We start from the raw sequence: 18898 nt of genomic DNA on the forward strand, positions 1-18898 counted from the left end.
CGTTGACCAATAAGATCCTGACAGCAGTTCAAAAAGAGGTTATATAAACCAATCAGAAATAAGCTTCTTTGCTTCCATGTCTGTCAATAGAATTCAGTCACAGCTGATTACTCGGAAGGAGTACTTCTCAATTCTTGCTTTACTGATGCCGGATTCGTGAATCTTTTGCCTAAATAAATCTCAGTTCCTTTTGACAATCGTCACTTTGTTTCTCAGATCCTGGAGGTTCTGAGACCGATGGGGGTTTGTGAATTTTCACTTCGAGAGTGTCAATCGTCACTTTGTTTCTGAGGTCTTCGGGGTCCGTGGTCCTGTAGGGGGTACCGTTAGGAGTTTGTGTACCTTCACTTTCTCAGATCTTCAAGGCCCGCAGTACTGTTAACTAGCGCGGCCATTGGTCCGGCCCCGTGCTCCTCAGGCCGGTCAGCCGTGGTGGACAGCCGAGCCCGGACCAGCAGGGCGCCCACGATGCTGCTTCAGCTCAGGCTCCTTTTAGGAAATGGGAGTCAGGCTCACAAGTCTGGAGAATGGAAACGAGGCCGGCTCGGGTCCTCTCACGACCGAGCTCTGCCCTCGGACAGCTAGGCCCACGCGTTTCTCCCGGAAAGACAGCACGACCCGTGGCGCATGCGCCCTCCGCCTAGCGCACCGCGCGCTCGCCGTTCGATGACGTCACAGGGCCGACGACGCTAGAAGGAGCGGAACCTGGGACACAGCTACCTCCCGCTCCGCGCCTTTGCCGCATGGTGACATCATTAGACCGACTACGCGAGGAGGGGCGGGGCCTCGGAGCATCGCTGCCCAACGCTCCACGCCCTGGCAGCACAGTGACGTCACAGGGCTGCCGACGAGCGGTGGGGCGGGCCTCAGAACGCCGGTGCCCCAAGGTCGCGCCTTTGTCGTCCGGTGACGTCATCGGGCCGCCGACGCGCGGCGGGTTGGGCGGAGCGCGCGGGCGGTGCCTCGGCCGGGCTGGGTCGGAGGGGGCGGGAGAAGCAGCGAACTGAGAGAAGCTGGGCGGGGCGGGAAGGTGGCAGTCGGATCATGGCGGACCACATCCCTCTATACCCGGTGCGGAGCGCCGCGGCTGTGGCCGCTGTCAACCGCAAACGCGCGGCCTACTACAGCGCGGCGGGGCCCGGGCCGGGGGCCGACCGGCACAGCAGGTAATGACGGGAGCCGCCACGGCCTCAAATCTGCTCCCTCCCTGCCCTCTTCCCGGCCAGTGCGGTGGGCCGAGCGTCTCTGACCCTGCCCAGTGGGGCCCACCCACTCTCCGGCCGGGACCACATGCCTGGTCTGGAGCCGCCTGTTGCCGGCCTACCAACTGGGCCACAGAGCGGTTTGCCGACTTTGGTTGTGTTTCCATACTGTATCTGCTGATGAAGGCACAGATTGTCATAGCTATGGGGGATAGGGGCCCTTGAGCCCTGTTTATGTTCCCATTTATGCCCTGGCCGACCATATATATCAGAAGTGGAAAGAAATAACAGTCAGATTTTGTGGGTTTACTGTTTTATTAAACTAAGATAGTACTGACTTCACTGATAATTCAAAAATGATTAGTACCCGAAACTTATTTGTAATACCCAATAAATTGTGAATCTTAATTGCAGTGTTACAAATGCATATTTTATTGAGAATCACTTATTGTCACAAATGTAAAGTATAAGTGAGGAAATTTAAATTTGTTTCCTAAGTTCACTTTGTACTTAATATATATCTACAGAATACTTTCTGTTGACAAGAATTTTTGTTTTTTAGTAATGCGAAACAGATTCAGAAAGGTTAAATTGCTTAATGTAGTCCAGTTAGTTAAGGGCCAAATTAAAATGTACAGACTTTGATTTAAAGTGGAAGTCTCATACTTTGCGGTTATCAGTTGGATTTAACTTATACCCAAAGAAAAGAATGCTACGTTTCGAAAATGTCTTAGTAATTAGAAAATGAAGTTTAAAAAAGGAGAAATACTGAATCCTGTAGTTAACAAAGTTCTGTTTTGTTTCAGAGGGATCTTTATTTATATCCTGTTTTGCAAGTCTGGTAGGACAGTTGTAGGCTTTGGTTAAAATGTGGGCCCACTTTTAATGTTTGTGAATTTAACCATTTTCAGAAAAGATTGTCATGATATTTGGGTTATTTAAAAAAAAAAAAATTAGGATCTGTCCATCATGGTTAGCACAAAATTTTGGATGATAATAGGTAATGAAATCCTGTGATTTCAGAAATGGTAAAGTTTGCCAGGTGTGGAGTAGGTGTGCCATTCGCTTTGCTGTAGAAGCAATTAACCTTTCATGCAAGGAGGAAAATTATGATTTTACTCAATATCCAATTGCTTCTGAATTTGAGTTTTAGAGTTATTTTTGGCTTTGGTTATTTGAGAGTCTGTAACATAGTTAAAAGAGTACATACTACTGTGTAATAGAGCCAACTTGGATTCCCGGTTCATTTACTTACCAGCTGTGTGATTTTAGGTCACTTATTTATTTTTTTTATTTAGACTGTAATATGGAGGATACTATTTATCATTTGGGATTGTTGAGGGTCACAGGAGAATGTGTGTAAGGTGACCTTTCAGGGCTTGGCTGGAAGTGATTCTCAAGAAATACTCTTTCCCCTTTCCTTCTAGGCGTTACCTGTAAGAGTAAATACATTAGTAATTCTCTAAGTGGTTGAATTATAGGAGATGATTACTTGAAAATAAAGTACCTATTTCAGAATAGGATTCCATCACAGTTTGAGCCTAATAACATTTTTGTAACATTCTCTTGTGAGTTTGGTCTCTTCATTGGAGCTTAATTCATTCACTTGAGCCTGGATGACTCCTCTCTTCTTAGGGATGGAGTTTGGACCAAGCTTAATACTTTTTTCTGACCTCTTATTATCATAAGATCTTTGACTATGGGTAGAATTAAGAATTTTGGGGCTACTGATCAACTGTTGGAGCCCCGGTGGTACAGTGGTTAAGAGGCCAACTCCTAAGCAAAAGGTCAGCAGTAGTTGGAATCCACCAGCCTCTCTCTCCTTGGAAACCCTATGGGGCAGTTCTTCTCTGTCCTGTAGGGTTGCTGTGAGTTGGAATCGACTCGACAGTGGGTTTTTTAGCGAGATCAACTGGTACTTCGTTCCCAGTTTCTTTCGCTGTGTCGCTGTGTAAATTTTTAATTGAAAAACTGAGTAGGGTCCTCTGGACCTGTGGATTTGGTGGTTTTATCTGCCCCCCCCCCCCCCCGCCCCATACTGAAGTGTCAGTAGAAGGGGGAAGGAAACATGCACTTTTGTGGTGCATATTGCTGTGATCAGGCAAATACTAAAGTTCTACTTCTCAGTTTAGGAGTATCTCTACTTTTGGACATATTAAGGCATGTGTTGGAAGTACAGTGTATTGGTATTCCATTCCTGCCATAGCAAATTACCACAAATTTAGCATCTTAAAACAGCATTAATTAATTATGTATTATCTGTTGTGTTAATTCTTTAAACATTTGGTAGGATTCTCCAGTGAAATAACCTGGGCCTGGAAATTTCTTTTTTGGGAACTTGTAACTGATGAACTCAATTTCTTTCGTGGTTATAGGACTGTTCAGATTATCTAGTCCATCTTGGTTGAGTTTTCATAGTTTGCAGTTTTTAAGGAATTGACCCATTTCTTCCAAGTTGACAAATTTATGAGTATAAAGTTGTTCATAGCATTCTATATTATCCTTTTAATAGTGACTTTAGCATCTGTATTGATATTCCTATTTCACTCCCTCTTTTCGTCCCACACTTTAGCTTTGTCTGTCTTGCTAGAAGTTTGTCATATTTATTGTGTTTTTTAAAGGGTAAGTTTTTAGTTTCATTGATTTTTTTTTTTTTTTTCCGTTTTTCTACTTTAAACATTACTGATTTCTGATCTTTAGTTTTTCTTTCCTTGCTTTGGGTTTATTTTGCTCTTTTTCTAGTTTCTTAGGTAGGAATTTAGATTATTTACTTGAGATTTTTTGTTGTTTCTGATGAAAACATTCAGTGCTTTAAATTTCCTTCTTAGTACTGTTTTAGCTACATCTCACATATTTTGATGCTTGTTTTTGTTTTCTCCTGTATTGTCTTTTAAAAGTGCATTGTTTTACATTTAAATCTATGATCCATTTTGTGTTAATTTATATATGAGATATGAGGTTTAGCTCGAAGTTCTTTTTTTTTTTTTTGCCTTGTAGGTTGCCATTGAGTCGATTCTGATTCATAGCAACCCCATGTATAACACAGAAGGAAATGCTGCTGGTGCTGTGCCATCCTCATAATGGTTGCTGTGTTTGAGCACATTGTTGCATCCACTGTCAATCCATCTTATTGGAGCCTTTTTCGCTGACCCTCTACTTCACCAAGCATGATGTCCTTTTCTAGGGACTGGTCCCTCCTCATAACATGTCCAAAGTAAGCAAGACGAAATCTCACCATCCTTCTAAGGAGTACTCTGGTTGTACTTCTTCCAAGACAGATTTGTTCATTCTTCTGGCAGTCCAGCACCAGTTGTTGAAAAGACTATACTACCTCCCTATAATTATTTTTACCTTTGTCAAAAATCAGTGCTATAAATTTCCCTCTCAACACTGAATTTAGCTGTGTCCCACAAAGTTTGATATGTTTAATTTCATTTTCATATATCACTGTTCTTTAAAAATTTCCTTTGCGATTTCCTCTTTGACTCATGGATTATTTAGAAGTGTATTGTTAAGTGTTTGGGACATTTCATATTATCTTTCTGTTATTAATTACTAGCTTGATTTCTTTGTGGTCAGAGAACATGCTCTATGATTTCAATTTTAAATTTGGTGCAGTTTTATGGCTGAGGCGATGGTCCATTTTGGTATGTATTTCCTGGGCTCTTGAAAAGAATGTGTATTCTCATGTTGAATGGAATGTTTTAAAATGTTGACTAGATCATATTGGTTAATGAAGTTGTTGAGTTCTTATATGTCCTGGCTGGTTTACTGTCTAGTTGTTTATCAGCAGTTGAGAGAGGGTTGTTGAAGTCTCCAGCTGTAATTGTGGCTTTGTCTTTTCCTCTGTTCAGTTCTATCAGATTTTCCTTAATGTATTTTGTAGGTCTGTTGTTTGGTACATACACCTTTGACATTGCTTTGTGGTCTTGATGGATTGACACGTTTATCATTCTGTAGTTCCTCTGTCTCTGGTAATTTTTTTTTTTTTCTGAAATCTTTATACGAGATTAAAATAGTTATTTCTGCTTTCCTTGGGTGTTTGCATGGTAAACATCATTTTCCATCTTTTTACTTTCATCCAACTTATATCGTTATATTTTTACTTACTTTTTTGTAGTCAAGTACGGTTGGGGTGGTGTATCATGTTTTCCTCTTTACTTTGCCAATCTCTGTCCTTGATTGATGTATTTAGAACATTTATGTTCATTGTAATTACTGATATGTTAGGGCTAAAGTCTGCCATTTTATTTCTTGTTTTCTGTTTGTTCTCTTTGTTTTTCATTTCACTGTTTTCTGTTTCTTGCCATCTTGTGGATTAGTGGAACAACTTTTAAAATTCCTTTTTGACTTATATATCATGTTTTCCACTGGATCTCTTTGTATAGATAATATTTAGTGGTTCTAGGTTTTCATTATACGTAACTCATTATATAGTACAGTTGTGCCAGTATTTATCAGTTCCAGTGAAGTGTAGTTTCTTTACTGCTTTACATCCTTCTATCCCCCCTATTTGTGATACAGGCACACTTTAATTGTGTTTTGCATTATTACGCTTTGCAGATACTGCGTTTTTACAAATTGAAGGTTTGTGGCAACCCTGCATCGAGCAAGTCTTTTGGCCTCATTTTTCCGAAAGCACGAAGGGGAAACAGACTTTGCAAGGCTGAACATGCGCATCCTCATGTGGTCCCCTAGTTCACTACTGTTTGCTGAGTCATTCTTATGTCATCCTCTGGCTTATGGCCACTATTGTCCACTGCCACTATAAAACCTCTGCCCTCCCACTGCAGGGTGCGGAGATCTGCTCTGGTTCTGTGGCTGCCCAGGACTTAGACTCGTATGTAAGTCTCCCTAATATACTCCTTCACCACCACGCTGGAGTTGGCTACCTCTTTCTTTGGTCTCTTGGCACTTCCTAATTTTGGAGGCAAATTTCAAGTTACTGGTCAATGCCTGGTCACATTTTAGTAACTCTCGCAATATTTCAGACTTTTTCATTATTATTATATCTGTTATGGTGATCTGTGCTCAGCAGTCTTCGATGTTACTACTGTGATTGTCTTGGGGTGCCATGCACCCACATAGACAGCAAACTTAATAAATGTTTTGTATGTTCTCACTGCTCCACTGACTAACCATTCCTCCATCTCTCCCCCTCTCATCGGGCCACCCTATTCCCTTGGACATGGCAGTATTGAAATTAGGCCAATTAATTACCCTACAATGGCCTCTAAGCCTTCAAGTGAAAGGAAGAGACACATGTCTCTCACTTTAAATCAAAAGCTAGAAATGATTAAGCTTAGTGAGGAAGGCATGTCGAAAGCCGAGATAGGCCAAAAGCTAGGCCTCTTGTGCCATAAACAGTTAGCCAAGTTGCGAATGCAAAGGAAAAGTTCTTGAAGGCAATTGAAAGTGCTACTCCAGTGAACACATGAATGATAAAGTGAAACAGCCTTACTGCTGGTATGGAGAAAGTTTTAGTGGTCTGGATAGGAGATCAAACCAGCCGCAGCGTTCATTCCCTGAAGCCAAAGCCTAATCCAGAGCAAGGCCCTAACTTCAATTCTGTGAAGGCTGAGAGAGGCGAGAAAGCTGCAGAAGAAAAAATTTGAAGCTAACGGAGGTTCATTTATGAGGTTTAAGGAAAGAAGCCGTCTCCCTGACATAAAAGTGCAAGGCGAAGCTGTACGTGCTGATGTAGAAGCTACAGCCAGTTATCCAGAAGATCTAGCTAAGATAATTGATGAAGGTTGCTACACTAAACACAGATTTTCAGTGTGTATGTAACAGCCTTATATTGGAAGAAGATGCCATCTAGGACTTTGATGGCTAGCGAGGAGAAGTCAATGCCTGGCTCCAAAGGACAGGGTGATTCTCTTGTTCGGGGCTAATGCAGCTGGTGACTTTAAGTTGAAGCCAGTGATCATTTGCCATTCTGAAAATCCTAGGGCCCTTAGGAATTATGCTAAATCTACTCTGCCTGTGTCCTATAAATGGAACAACAAAACCTGGATGACAGCACATCTGTTTACAGTATAGTTTACTGAATATTTTAAGCCCACTGTTGAGACCTACTGGTCAGAAAAAAAGAGTCCTTTTAAAATTATTACTGCTCATTTTTTTAAATTATGCTTCAAGTGAAAGTTTACGGATCAAGTCAGTCTCTTATGCAGAAAGTTTTACACACATTACTATGTACTCCTAGCTGCTCTCCCCCTGTTGAGATAGCACATTTCTCCTCTCCACCCTGTATTCCCCATGTCCATTCAACTAGCTCCTGTCCCCCTCTTCCTTCTCATCTCACCTCCAGACAGGAGTTGCCCACGTAGTCTTGTGTGTCTCCTTGAGGCAAGAAGCTCACTCCTCATCAGGATCATCATCTATCTTTATAGTCCAGTCCAGTCTGTGTCTGGAGAGTTGGCTTCAGGAATGGTTCCAGTCTTGGGCTAACAAAGGGTCTGGGACCATGACCTCCAGGGTCCCTCTAGTCTCAGTCAGACCATTAAGCCTGGTCTTTTTATGAGAATTTGAGATCTGCATCCCATTGTTCTCCTGCTCCATCAGGGATTATCTGTTATGTTCCCTGTCAAGGCAGTGATGGGTGGTAGCCGGGCACCATCTATTACTGCTCATTGACAATATACCTGGTCACATAAGAGCTCTGATGGAGATGTACAAGGAGATTAATGTTTTCATGCCTGCTAACACAACATCCATTCTGTAGCCCATGGATTAAGGAGTAATTTCAACTTTCAAGTCTTACTATTTAAGAAATGTATTTCGTAAGGCTATAGCTGCCATAGATGGTGATTCTTCTGATGGATCTAGGCAAAGTAAATTGAAAACCTTCTGAAAAGGATTCACCATTCTAGATGCCATTAAGAACATTTGTGATTCACAGGAAGAGGTCAAGATGTCAACGTTAATGGGAGTTTGGAAGAAGCTGATTCCAGCTCTCATGGATGACTGTAGATACAGTGGAAATAGCAAGAGAGCTAGAATTAGAAGTGGAGCCTGGAGATGTGACTGAATTGCTGCAGTCTCATGATAAACGTTTAATAGACGAGGAATTGCTTCTTATAGATGAGCAAAGAAAGTGGTTTCTTGAGTTGGAATCTATTTCTTGTAAAGAAGCTATGAGCATTGTTGAAATGACAACATAGGATTTAAAATATTACATAAACTTAGTTGATAAAGCAGTGTCGTTACCGGAGAATAACCTCGGTTCTTGTCCTCAGTATAGGAAAGAATTCAAACACTGAGACAAATAGTGCCAAGCAAGCGGGGGTTTATTAGCTAGCAAAGGTTTAATAGGGAAAGTACACTTGACCAGGGAGTGTCAAGCGGGCTACTCAGAGGGAAAGTCTGAGAGCCCCGATACAGTTGTTTTCTTAAAAAAAAATTTTTTTTTTATACCCTTTTTCTCCTTCGTCCCCATTAACCCTTAACTGCCAAGCCAGGGACGCGTGTAGGGCCAGTTTCCCCTTTCTCTTTCTAGAGTGCAAGCTGTTCCCCTCCTCCTTACATCATCCATTTCCTCTCTTTCTTTCCCAAGTACAAGCTCTCCCCCTTACAGTGTCAGGATCTGGGACTCCAGTTTTGAAAGTTCTACTGTGTGAGTGAAATGCTATCAAACAGCATCACGTGCTATAGAGAAATCTTCCGTGAAAGGAAGAGTCAATCAATGCAGCATACTTTATTGTTGTCTTATTTTAAGAGATGGCCACAGCCATACTAGCCTTCAGCATCCACTACACTAACCAGTGAGCAACTATCAACAACAAGGCAGGACTCTCCACCAGCAAAAAGCTTATGACTTGCTGAAGTCTCAAACTATAGCATTTTTTAGCAGTAAAGTATTTTTTCATTAAGGTATGTTCATTTTTCTTTAGACGTGATGCTGTTGTACACGTAATAGACTACAGTATAGTGTAAGCTTTCATATGAACTGGGAAACCAAAAAATTCGTATGACTCACTTTATTGCGATACTTGCCTTATTGCAGTGGCCTGGAACCGAACCCGCAGTATCTCCAAGGTATGCCTTTATATTTTTTTTAAATATTTCCCCTATATGGCCAAATCATGTCAGACAGTGTTTTAATTTTTGGTTTGCCCCTCAAACATAATTTAGAAGATGCAAGAGGAGAAGGAACCAGAAAAACCCAAAGCCAAACCCGTTGCCGTCGAGTCGATTCTAACTCATTAGCGACCCTGTAGGACAGAGTAGAGCTGCCCCATAGAGTTTCCAAGGAGCGCCTGGTGGATTTGAACTGCCGACCTTTTGGTTAGCAGCCGTAGCACTTAACCACTACTCCACCAGGGTCCCTCAAACATAATTTAGAAAATGTAGGAGGGGAAGGAAAGCCTGTTGTATTTGCTCGTATTTTTTGCTCTTTCTTTTGTTCTCTTATTTTCTGATGTTCCAGAGCGCCTTCTGTTGTCATTTCTGTTCTGTTTCTTCTGTACGTATCTGTACTTCTAGGGTAGGTCACCTGCTAACAAATTCTCTTAGTTTTCTCTGATCCAACAATGTCTTTTATTTCCCCTCCATTAATTGAGGATAATTTCTCCAGATGAAGAATTTGGAGTTGACAGCTCTTTTCTTTCAGAACTTGAAAATGTTACTCCACTTTCTTCTTGTCTTTATGTTTCTGATAAGAAATCTGTCATTTGAATTGTTTTTCATTTATAGGTAAGGTGCCATTTCTTTCTCGCTGCTTTCAAGCTTTGGTTTTAGTTTTATTGTCCTTAGTTTTCAGTAGTTTGGTTATTATAGTGTCATGGATTGAATCGTGTCTTCCAAAAATGTGTGTCAGCTTGGCTAGGCCATGATTCCCATTGTTATGTGATTGTCCACCATTTTGTCATCTGATGTGATTTTCATATGTGTTGTAAATCCTACCTCTACGATGTTAATGAAACAGGATTAGAGGCAGTTATGTCATGAGGCAGGAATCAATCTACAAGGTTAGGCTATATCTTGAGTCAGTTTTTTTTTTTTTAATTGTAAATCTATTTTTTTGTGTGCTTTAAGTGAAAGTTTACAATTCAAGTCAGTTTCTCATATAAAAACTTACGTACATGTTATTGTATGGCGCTAGTTGCTCTCCCTATGATGTGACAGCACATTCCTTCTCTTGACCCTCTGCTTTCCATGTCCGTTCAACCAGCTCCTGCCCCCTCTGCTTCTCATCTTGCCTCCAGACAGGAGCCACCCACATAGTCGCATGTGTCTACTTGAGCTAAGGAGTACCCTCCTCACCAGTATCATTTTATGTCTTATAGTCCAGTCTAATCTTTGTCTGAAGAGTTGGCTTTGGGAATGGTTTCAGTTTTGGGCTAACACAGAGTCTGGGGGCCATGACCTCTGGGGTCCCTCCAGTCTCAGTCAGACCATTAAGTCTGGTCTTTCTTCAAGAACTTGAGGCCTGCATCCCACTTTTCTTCTGCTCCATCAGAGGGATTCTCTGTTGTGTTCCCTGTCAGGGTAGTCATTGGTGGTAGCCAGGCACCATCTAGTTTTTGGTTCAGGCTGATGGAGTCTCTGGTTTATATGGCCCTTTCTTTTTCTTGGGCTCATATTTTCCTTGAGTCTTTGATGTTCTTCATTCTCTTTTGCTGCAAGTGGGTTGAGACCAATTGATGGATTTTAGATGGCTGCTTGCTAACTTTTAAGACCTCAGATGCCACTCACCGAAGTGGGATGTAGAACATTTTCTTAATATACTTTGTTATGCCAGTTGACCTAGACGCCCCCTGAAACAATGGTCCCCAGACCCCCGCCCCTGTGACTCTGTCCCTTGAAGTGTTTGGTTGTATTCAGGAAACTTCTTAGCTTTTGGATTAGTCCAGTTATGCTGACTTCCCCTATATTGTCTATTGTCCTTCCCTTCATCTAAAATAATTCTTGTCTACAATCTAATTAGTGGAGTGAATTTCTTTGGAAACATAGAAGAGAGAAGTGAGCAGGGAGGCAGGGGGACCTCCTACCACTAAGAAAGCAGAGCCAGGAGCAGAGCGTGTCCTTTGGACTTGGAATCCCTGTGCTGAGAAGCTCCTTGACAAGGGAAGATTGATGACAAGGACCTTCCCCCAGAGCAGACAGAAAGTTGTCCTTTGGCATTGGCGCCCTGAATTCAGGCTTCTAGCCTTCTAAACCATAAGAATAAAATTCTCTTTGTTAAAGCTATCCATTTGTGATATTTCTGTTATATCAGCACTGGATAACTAAGACATACGGTTCTGGTATGGAGTTGTTTGGGTTTATTCTTCTGGGTTTTGCTTAGCCTCTCCAATCTATTCTTTTGTCTTTTATCAAATCTGAGAAATTTTCAGCCATTATTTGTTTGAATAGTTTTTGTACCCCCACTGTCTTTCATCTCCTGATGCATTGGTGACACATTTTTAGATCCTCTGTTTTTAGTTCCACAGATTTCTGAGTTTTTGCTCATTTATTTTTAGTCCATTTTCTGTTCAGATTGGATAATTTCTGTTGTTCTGTGTTCAAGTGCAGTGATTCTTCCCTCTTGTCTCCTGTATTCTGCTCTTGATCCCATCTGTTGAGTTTTTTATCCTATATTTTGATACTATAAAAATACAGTATTTTTTAATTTCAAAACTTCCATTTGGTTCTTTGTATTATCTGTTTCTTTGCTGAGACTTTCTGTTTTTTCATTTGTTTCAAGTGTGTTATTAATTGTCCTTTGAAATATTTTCATGATGGATGTTTTAAAATCCTTGTCAGATAATTTTAACATCTGAGTCATCTTGATGCTGATGTCTGTTGATTCTCTTTTCTCATTTAAGTTGAGATTTTCCTGGACTTTGATATAATGAGTGATTGTTGATTGTATTCTGGAAAGTTTGGGTATTATGTTTTGAGACTCTAGACCTTATTTAAATGTTTTGTTTTACTAGACCTCTCCTGACACTCAGTGGTAGATGTGGAGGGCGCAGCCTCGTTACTGCCAGAGCCCCCATTGACACCTGGAATTGGAAGGGTGCCTCCTTACTGCCAGGCAGGGGTGAGATTTTAGGCTTCCCTAGATCTCTGCCGATACCGTCTGGGCTAGGAAGGAGAGGGGTGCCTGCTGACTGCTCCTGTGTGGCCTCTACTCATTGCAGGAGGACCTTGTTACCTACCGCTAGATGATGGTTAAAATTCTGGCTCTTCACTGGACCTGCTCTTAACTGGTAGGAATGGGCAGGGGTGCCTTTTTTCCACTGGTTGGAGGGGAAGTCTCGGATTCCTTGTGCCTTACAATGACATTGTGTGAGTGGGGCTTTGTTCCTGCCAAGGATGAATGTCCCAGCTTCGCACCTGTCCTTCCTGATGCCACCTAGTAGTGGGAGAGATGTCTCCTTACAGCTCCCCACCCAGTCCTTAGTGTGAAGTGTGGGGTGGGGCTGCATTTTTTTCTTCATGTTTAGATGGAGGCGCGCTGTTAATTGTGTAAAAGTTTTCTGTCCTGCCAGGCTGCCCCTTTCCTGTCGTTTAGACTTTTGTTGGGCCTTTTGCCCGTGCTCATTGTTTTCTCTAGTTGCTGACTTCTGTAGCCCCCAATATGGGGTATATGAGGCAGAAAGAAAACACAGGGAACTTACTGTTGTGTTATTTCTCGGGTTCTGAGCTCCCTGGAAACCCTGGTGGTGTAGTGGTTAAGTGCTACGGCTGCTAACCACAGGGTCGGCAGTTCGAATCCACCAGGCGCTCCTTGGAAACTCTACGGGGCAGTTCTACTCTGTGCTATAGGGTCGCTATAAGTCGGAATCGACTCGATAGCACTGGGTTTGGTGTTTTCTTTTTTTTTTTTTTTTGAGCTCCCTAGCCTATCTGCCTCTTCTCTCCTCTTCTCAGAGTCTTAAGCGTATTTGTGTGTGATGTGCAGAGTTGTGCTTAACTGTAAGGAATAGGGAGAAGTATATCTTCTCCACCTTGGTCTGGAACCAGAAGGAAAGGGTGATATATGTTTAATACATAACAAGTCACTAATTTCATACATAACAAACCTGTTAAGTGAATAGGTATTGTATAAAAGTGAAAGTTTTCTGTGACAATTATTATTTTTCTAATAGTTCTATTTTGGGGAGCATGTACTAGAATATAGTTAGAAAAATTCAAAAATGTAAGTTAACTGGTTTACTCTCTTATATTTACCGACAGCAAAATTTTGTATTATGAGGCGTTTTATTTATTTGTTTTCTCATTGGCAATTTGAAAGCTAATTAGTTGTTAGGAAAAGAGCTTTGATAAGGGTTCCTTGCTTTATGAGCTTTGGAGGCCTCTTTCCTTGACTATGTAGAAGTGCCATTTTGTGCTTATTATGTATATGGGGCTGTAGTAATGAGTTTTAAAGGTTCTCAGGTTTTCTCTGATGTGAGAATTTTTTTTTTTAATAATTTTTATTGAGCTTTAAGTGAACGTTTACAGATCAAGTCAGTCTGTCACATATAAGTTTATATACACCTTACTCCATACTCGCACTTACTCTCCCCCTAATGAGTCAGCCCTTCCAGTCTCTCCTTTCGTGACAATTTTGCTAGTTTCTAACCCTCTCTACCCTCCTGTCTCCCCTCCAGACAGGAGATGCCAACACAGTCTCAAGTGTCCACCTGATACAAGTAGCTCACTCTTCATCCGCATCTCTCTCCTACCCATTGTCCAGTCCCTTCCGTGTCTGATGAGTTGTCTTCGGGAATGGTTCCTGTCCTGGGCCAACAGAAGGTTTGGGGACCATGACCACCGGGATTCCTCTAGTCTCAGTGAGACCATTAAGTCTGGTCTTTTTATGAGAATTTGGGGTCTACATCCCACTGATCTCCTGCTCCCTCAGGGGTTCTCTATTGTGCTCCCTGTCAGGGCAGTCATCGGTTGTGGCTGGGCACCATCTAGTTCTTCTGGTCTCAGGATGATGTAAGTCTCTTGTTCATGTGGCCCTTTCTGTCTCTTGGGCTTATAGTTATCGTGTGACCTTGGTGTTCTTCATTCTCCTTTGATCCAGGTGGGTTGAGACCAATTGATGCATCTTAGATGGCCGCTGATGTGAGAATATTTTTATTTCATTATAATTATACTGACTTAAGACACAGTCTGTTTAATATATACCCACTGCCGTTAATATGTAATGATGGTAAATTGTTTAAACTTGTATACAAATTTTCTTCATTGGGTTTGGATTTTATGAAAAATAGATGTGATTTGAATATGGTTTAATAAATGTTTAAAAGTTCAATATCACATTGTTTTCTTTATCATCAAGAATGAAGATACTTTTTTTTTTATATGCTATTAATGAGTATACCATACAAAATATACTTCAGAGTTTACTAGGAGTGCAGTTAAGATAATTTTCTAAAAACTCATGCTAGGCATTGATTTCTCTGTTGCATGGTGACTATGTGAATAAAACTAAGGTAATGAATTTAATGTTTTTATGTCTATGTTTTAAACAGTATGTGTATCACTGAAGTGATCATCTTTGCAGCTGAATGAGGAACAAATGACATCTAGTATCGTTATTTTGTTTATCCATTTCCAATCCTACCTTTGCTTTACTTTTTCAGCAGTGCAGCTCTTGGCCCTGCCTTGAGCCCTTTGCAATATAATAGTTCAACTTTAGTGTATAAAGAGATTCATGCTGAGAACAGATGACTGTTGCCTGATTATCTGTAAAATGTTAGTGTTTTTCTTGTTAGAGGTAACACTTTTTTTTTTAATACTTGTTTATTATTTAATATACTTTAGATGAAGGTTTACAGAAAAACTAGTTTCTCATTAAACAGTTAGTATGTATACTGTTTTATGACATTGGTTAACAAACCCATGTACATGTCAACACTGTTCCTTCTTGACCTTGGATTCCCAGTTACCAGCTTTCCTGTCCCCTCCTGCCTTCTAGTCCTTGCCCCTGGGCTGGTGTGCCCCTTTAGTCTTGTTTTGTTTTATGATCCTGTCTAATCTTTGGCTGAAGGGTGAACCTCAGGAGTGACTTCATTACTGAGCTAAAAGGGTGTCCAAGGGCCATACCCTTGGAGTTTCTCCAGTCTCTATCAGGCAGGTAAGTCTAGTCTTTTTTTGTAAGTTAGAATTTTGTTCTACATTTTTTTTGTCCGGGATCCTCTATTGTGATCCTTGTCAGAGCAGTGAGTGGTGGTAGCCGGGTACCATCTAGTTATATTGGACTCGGTCCCGTGGTAGTTGTGGTCCATTAGTCCTTTGGACTAATGTTTACCTTGTGTCTTTAGTTTTCCTCATTCTCCCTTGTTCCCAAAGGGGCGAGACCAGTGGAGTATCTTAGATGGCTGTTGACAGGCTTTTAAGACCCCAGATGCTACTCACCAAAGTAGAGTGTAGAACATTTTCTTTATAAACTGTGTAATGCCAATTGAGTTACATATTTCCTGATACCATGGTCCCCACAGTCCTCAGCCCAGTAATTTGGTCCCTCAGGAAATTTGGATTTATCTATGGAGCTTCCAGGACCTTTCCTTGTACAGACTGTGCTGGTTTCCCTAGTATTGTGTACTGTCTTAGCCTTCACCAAAGTTACCACTTACCTGTCGTCCATATAGTGTTTTTCCATTCCCACCCCTCCCTCTGTTTTTTTTTTTTTTTGCTGGATTTCTCATTCTGAGTAGCCACAATTATGTCACATTTTTTTTTAAGTTTTACAATTATGATTATTAAATGTTTTACTAGTTAAAAGGGTGAAGCTTTTCCTTTGTTACAGTGGTTCACAACTGAAAGGACCCTCTCTTTTTTTTACAGAATAATTCTTAAGACAGTATTTATCAAACTGCCTAGTCTAGGATTCCTTGGAATCAGAGACATTTTTTGGATTTGTGAAGATTTCCTTTAAAAGAAATCCATAGTCCACTTAAGTTTAAGAAATTCTTTACACCTGCCAGAATAGAAATGTTTCCCTTAATTTTTCTACAACTAATCTAATCATACTGTATCCTATAGGGTCGCTATGAATCAGAATTGACTTGATGGCAATGAGTTTTTTTTTTTTTTTTTTTAATCTAATCATATTACCATGAATATATAGCTGATGATAGAGAGCGTCACAATTTTAGGCAACTGGAGTGTGTGTCCTGAGCTAATTGCCTGTATATCTTTAAATTTCTGAATTTGCATTTATATAGTATTGGATATTATACCATTAACTCTAATTCAGAAGTTTCTCTCAGTTTATGTATAGTGTTGGTATGTTCTCTTATTTTAAGAAATTGGTATTCAGGTTTAAAAATGAATAGCTCAGTCGTGACTGCATACATAGTTCACGGGGGGAAAGCACTTGTCAGCTTGGAGTGTCTCTTTTTGCTCGTTTTTGATACTAAGGTCAAGGCATTTTTTTTTTTAAGTCGGTGTTCTTTTTTTTTTTTTTTATGTTTTTAATGCTTCACTGTTTATCCCCCATCTGTAAGAGGGAAAGAGTCCCAGTTTCTCTTCAGTTTCTTCAGTTAGTTCATACAAGTCAGTGATCATCAGTGACCCTGTTGAACCTGGTAGCTGCATTTGATGAAGGAAATACATATATTTCTGTATAGTACTTAGCTTTTTGTTGCTTTGTTTTTTGATTTTATTAACATGCAGGCAAGGGAGAAATGTTTATTTTTCTTAAAGACAGCTGAAGCATTAGGCATATTTAAAATATGTTTCTCCCTTTAATATCAATTGACTTTTCAGAAATGTTTTTTATCAAAGTGGAAACAATAAGGCTGTTAGATGCGTAGGATAAAATGTGACTTTACGCTAGTTATTGTATTGACCCAGTTTTACTTAAAGAAAAATTAGATGCATGTAAATTATGTGCCTTCCAGTGCTTGAGTGTTTTGTTGAAAGTTCCTAATTTTTTTTTAAACCTTTGGCAGCAGTTAAGATAGCTGTCTTCATTTCTTAGCGTGGTAGCACTCTTGGGTTTGGTATCATCTGTCTGTCGTCTTTGTTCACATTGTTTTTACTCGTTTTAAAAATATGTTTCCAGAATTATACTTAATTGCTGGAAACGTTGATTTTTCTTGAGTGGCAAACCAATTAAGTGTGTATGACACCAGGCAACAAAGACACTTAAGATTCTGTGCTTATCCTGTCTCTGAAAAAAAATCCATTATTCATCATCTTATTGTTTTTAAATACTGAGGTAAAATTTTCAATACAATAGGAAAATTGCTTTGGAAATGGAATAAATTGCTTGCCAGTTCAAAGGCTCCATTTCTGAAGTCGAGGTTACCAAACACGATGTTGCTTTATATTCATGCTTCCAGAACGCATTGTGCTGCTTGTCCAGCCTTAAACTGGATAAGACTGTGACTTTTGCTAGCATGGAACACAATCACTGAGAGAACTTAGCGAAAAAGACTAAAAATCTCATTTTATGTATTATATTATTATATATTTAAGTGATATTTTCCTTTTTAATTGCATTTTGTATATTCATTTCCTAGCTGACTGTTTTAAAAGAGGTGATCTTACACAGAAAAATAAGCAAAAGGAGTTTTTAAGGGAACCAATACTATTTCTGTTAATTTAGGTCTGTTACTTCGCAAATCAGCGTTCACCATTTTGTCTAAATCATGTAAAATTATTACTAGCGTGTGGTAAGGATGCTCTTTGATGGTATCAGTAGGGGTTGGAGTCATTTATAGATTATACAAGAGACCTGAAACTAGTAGCATTTTGCTTGGTAGAGTGGAACATTCAAAAGGAGAAAAAGACAAATGAAGGATACTTCTAATACTTTTCCTTTTCAGCAAAAGGCCTTCTACATTATTATTCTTAGTGACATATGGTACTCCATCATGTGTTTAATTACTTCTCTAGTCATGGACATTCAGGTGTCTCCACATTTTTCGTGCTCTTTTAGACCGCCTGGCACCATGGTTGGTCATCTGTGTGGATAAACCTTGTAAAACACGTTTTTAATTTCCTTGGAATAATTCAAACTCTTAGTTTATTCACACTAATAAAAGGCTTTTGATACATCTTAGCAAATTATTCTCTAGAGAAGTTGTGCCCATTCTTAACAGCAGTTGAGAGTGCCTGTTTACCCAAGACTGAATGTTAATTATTTTTTTTTCAGTTAATAAGCAAGACATACTCCCATTTTAATTTGCACGTTTTAAAAGGTCTTTTTGAAAACAAAAAATCATTTCCAGGTTCAAAACCTTCCAGTGGCTTCCGATTACACTCAGAATTAAATTTAAGCTCCTTACCAGGCCTCCAGGCCTGCCCGGGGAGGGTAAATACATTCAGCACCAATGCTGACAAGGGTAAGGAAAAAAAATGTTTTTTGCATTATTCGTGGCACTCATGTTGGTGGGCGTTTAAATGTGCAATTTGGCAGTATAGATCAAGTGGGTTTTAAATTTTATGGCTTTCTATAACAATTCTATTTCTGGAAATCTCTGAAAGAATTTATGTAAAAATATGGGGAAAGTTCTGTGCAAATAAATTTTTATTGCAATATTACATAATGGAACTTAATGCTTTCATTGTCCAGCAGTAGGGAAATGACTCAGTAACTTGGTAAATCTACTTGCTGGAGTATTTTGCAGTTACCAAGTATTAACAAAGACGATAGAAAAAATTACTTGGCAGGTCAGCGTTGGCCTTCTTTTAGAAGGATTTTTTTCCCTGCCATTGAACTCTACTTTGGACTTTTCACAGCTAGGTGCTTATTTCAAAAC

At 40.1% G+C, this 18898-nt stretch overlaps 1 protein-coding gene across 3 annotated transcripts in view; it reads left to right on the forward strand.

Moving 5' to 3' along the window:
• The first annotated feature begins 706 nt into the window (after nt 1-706).
• Nucleotides 707-18898, forward strand: part of ATP9B (ATPase phospholipid transporting 9B (putative)) — a 244846-nt gene continuing 226654 nt past the window's right edge. For 2 of the 3 annotated variants that reach the window (XM_049901953.1, XM_049901951.1), the window contains exon 1: nt 986-1166. In XM_049901953.1, the coding sequence (XP_049757910.1) occupies nt 1045-1166 (122 nt within the window). In that variant the 5' untranslated portion in view covers nt 986-1044. Of the gene's footprint in view, nt 888-985; nt 1167-18898 lie in introns of those variants that run through there. The other variant, XM_049901954.1, reaches the window with a different exon arrangement.

The sequence above is a fragment of the Elephas maximus genome, chromosome 11, assembly GCF_024166365.1.
Source record: "Elephas maximus indicus isolate mEleMax1 chromosome 11, mEleMax1 primary haplotype, whole genome shotgun sequence".
Lineage (NCBI taxonomy): Eukaryota > Metazoa > Chordata > Mammalia > Proboscidea > Elephantidae > Elephas > Elephas maximus.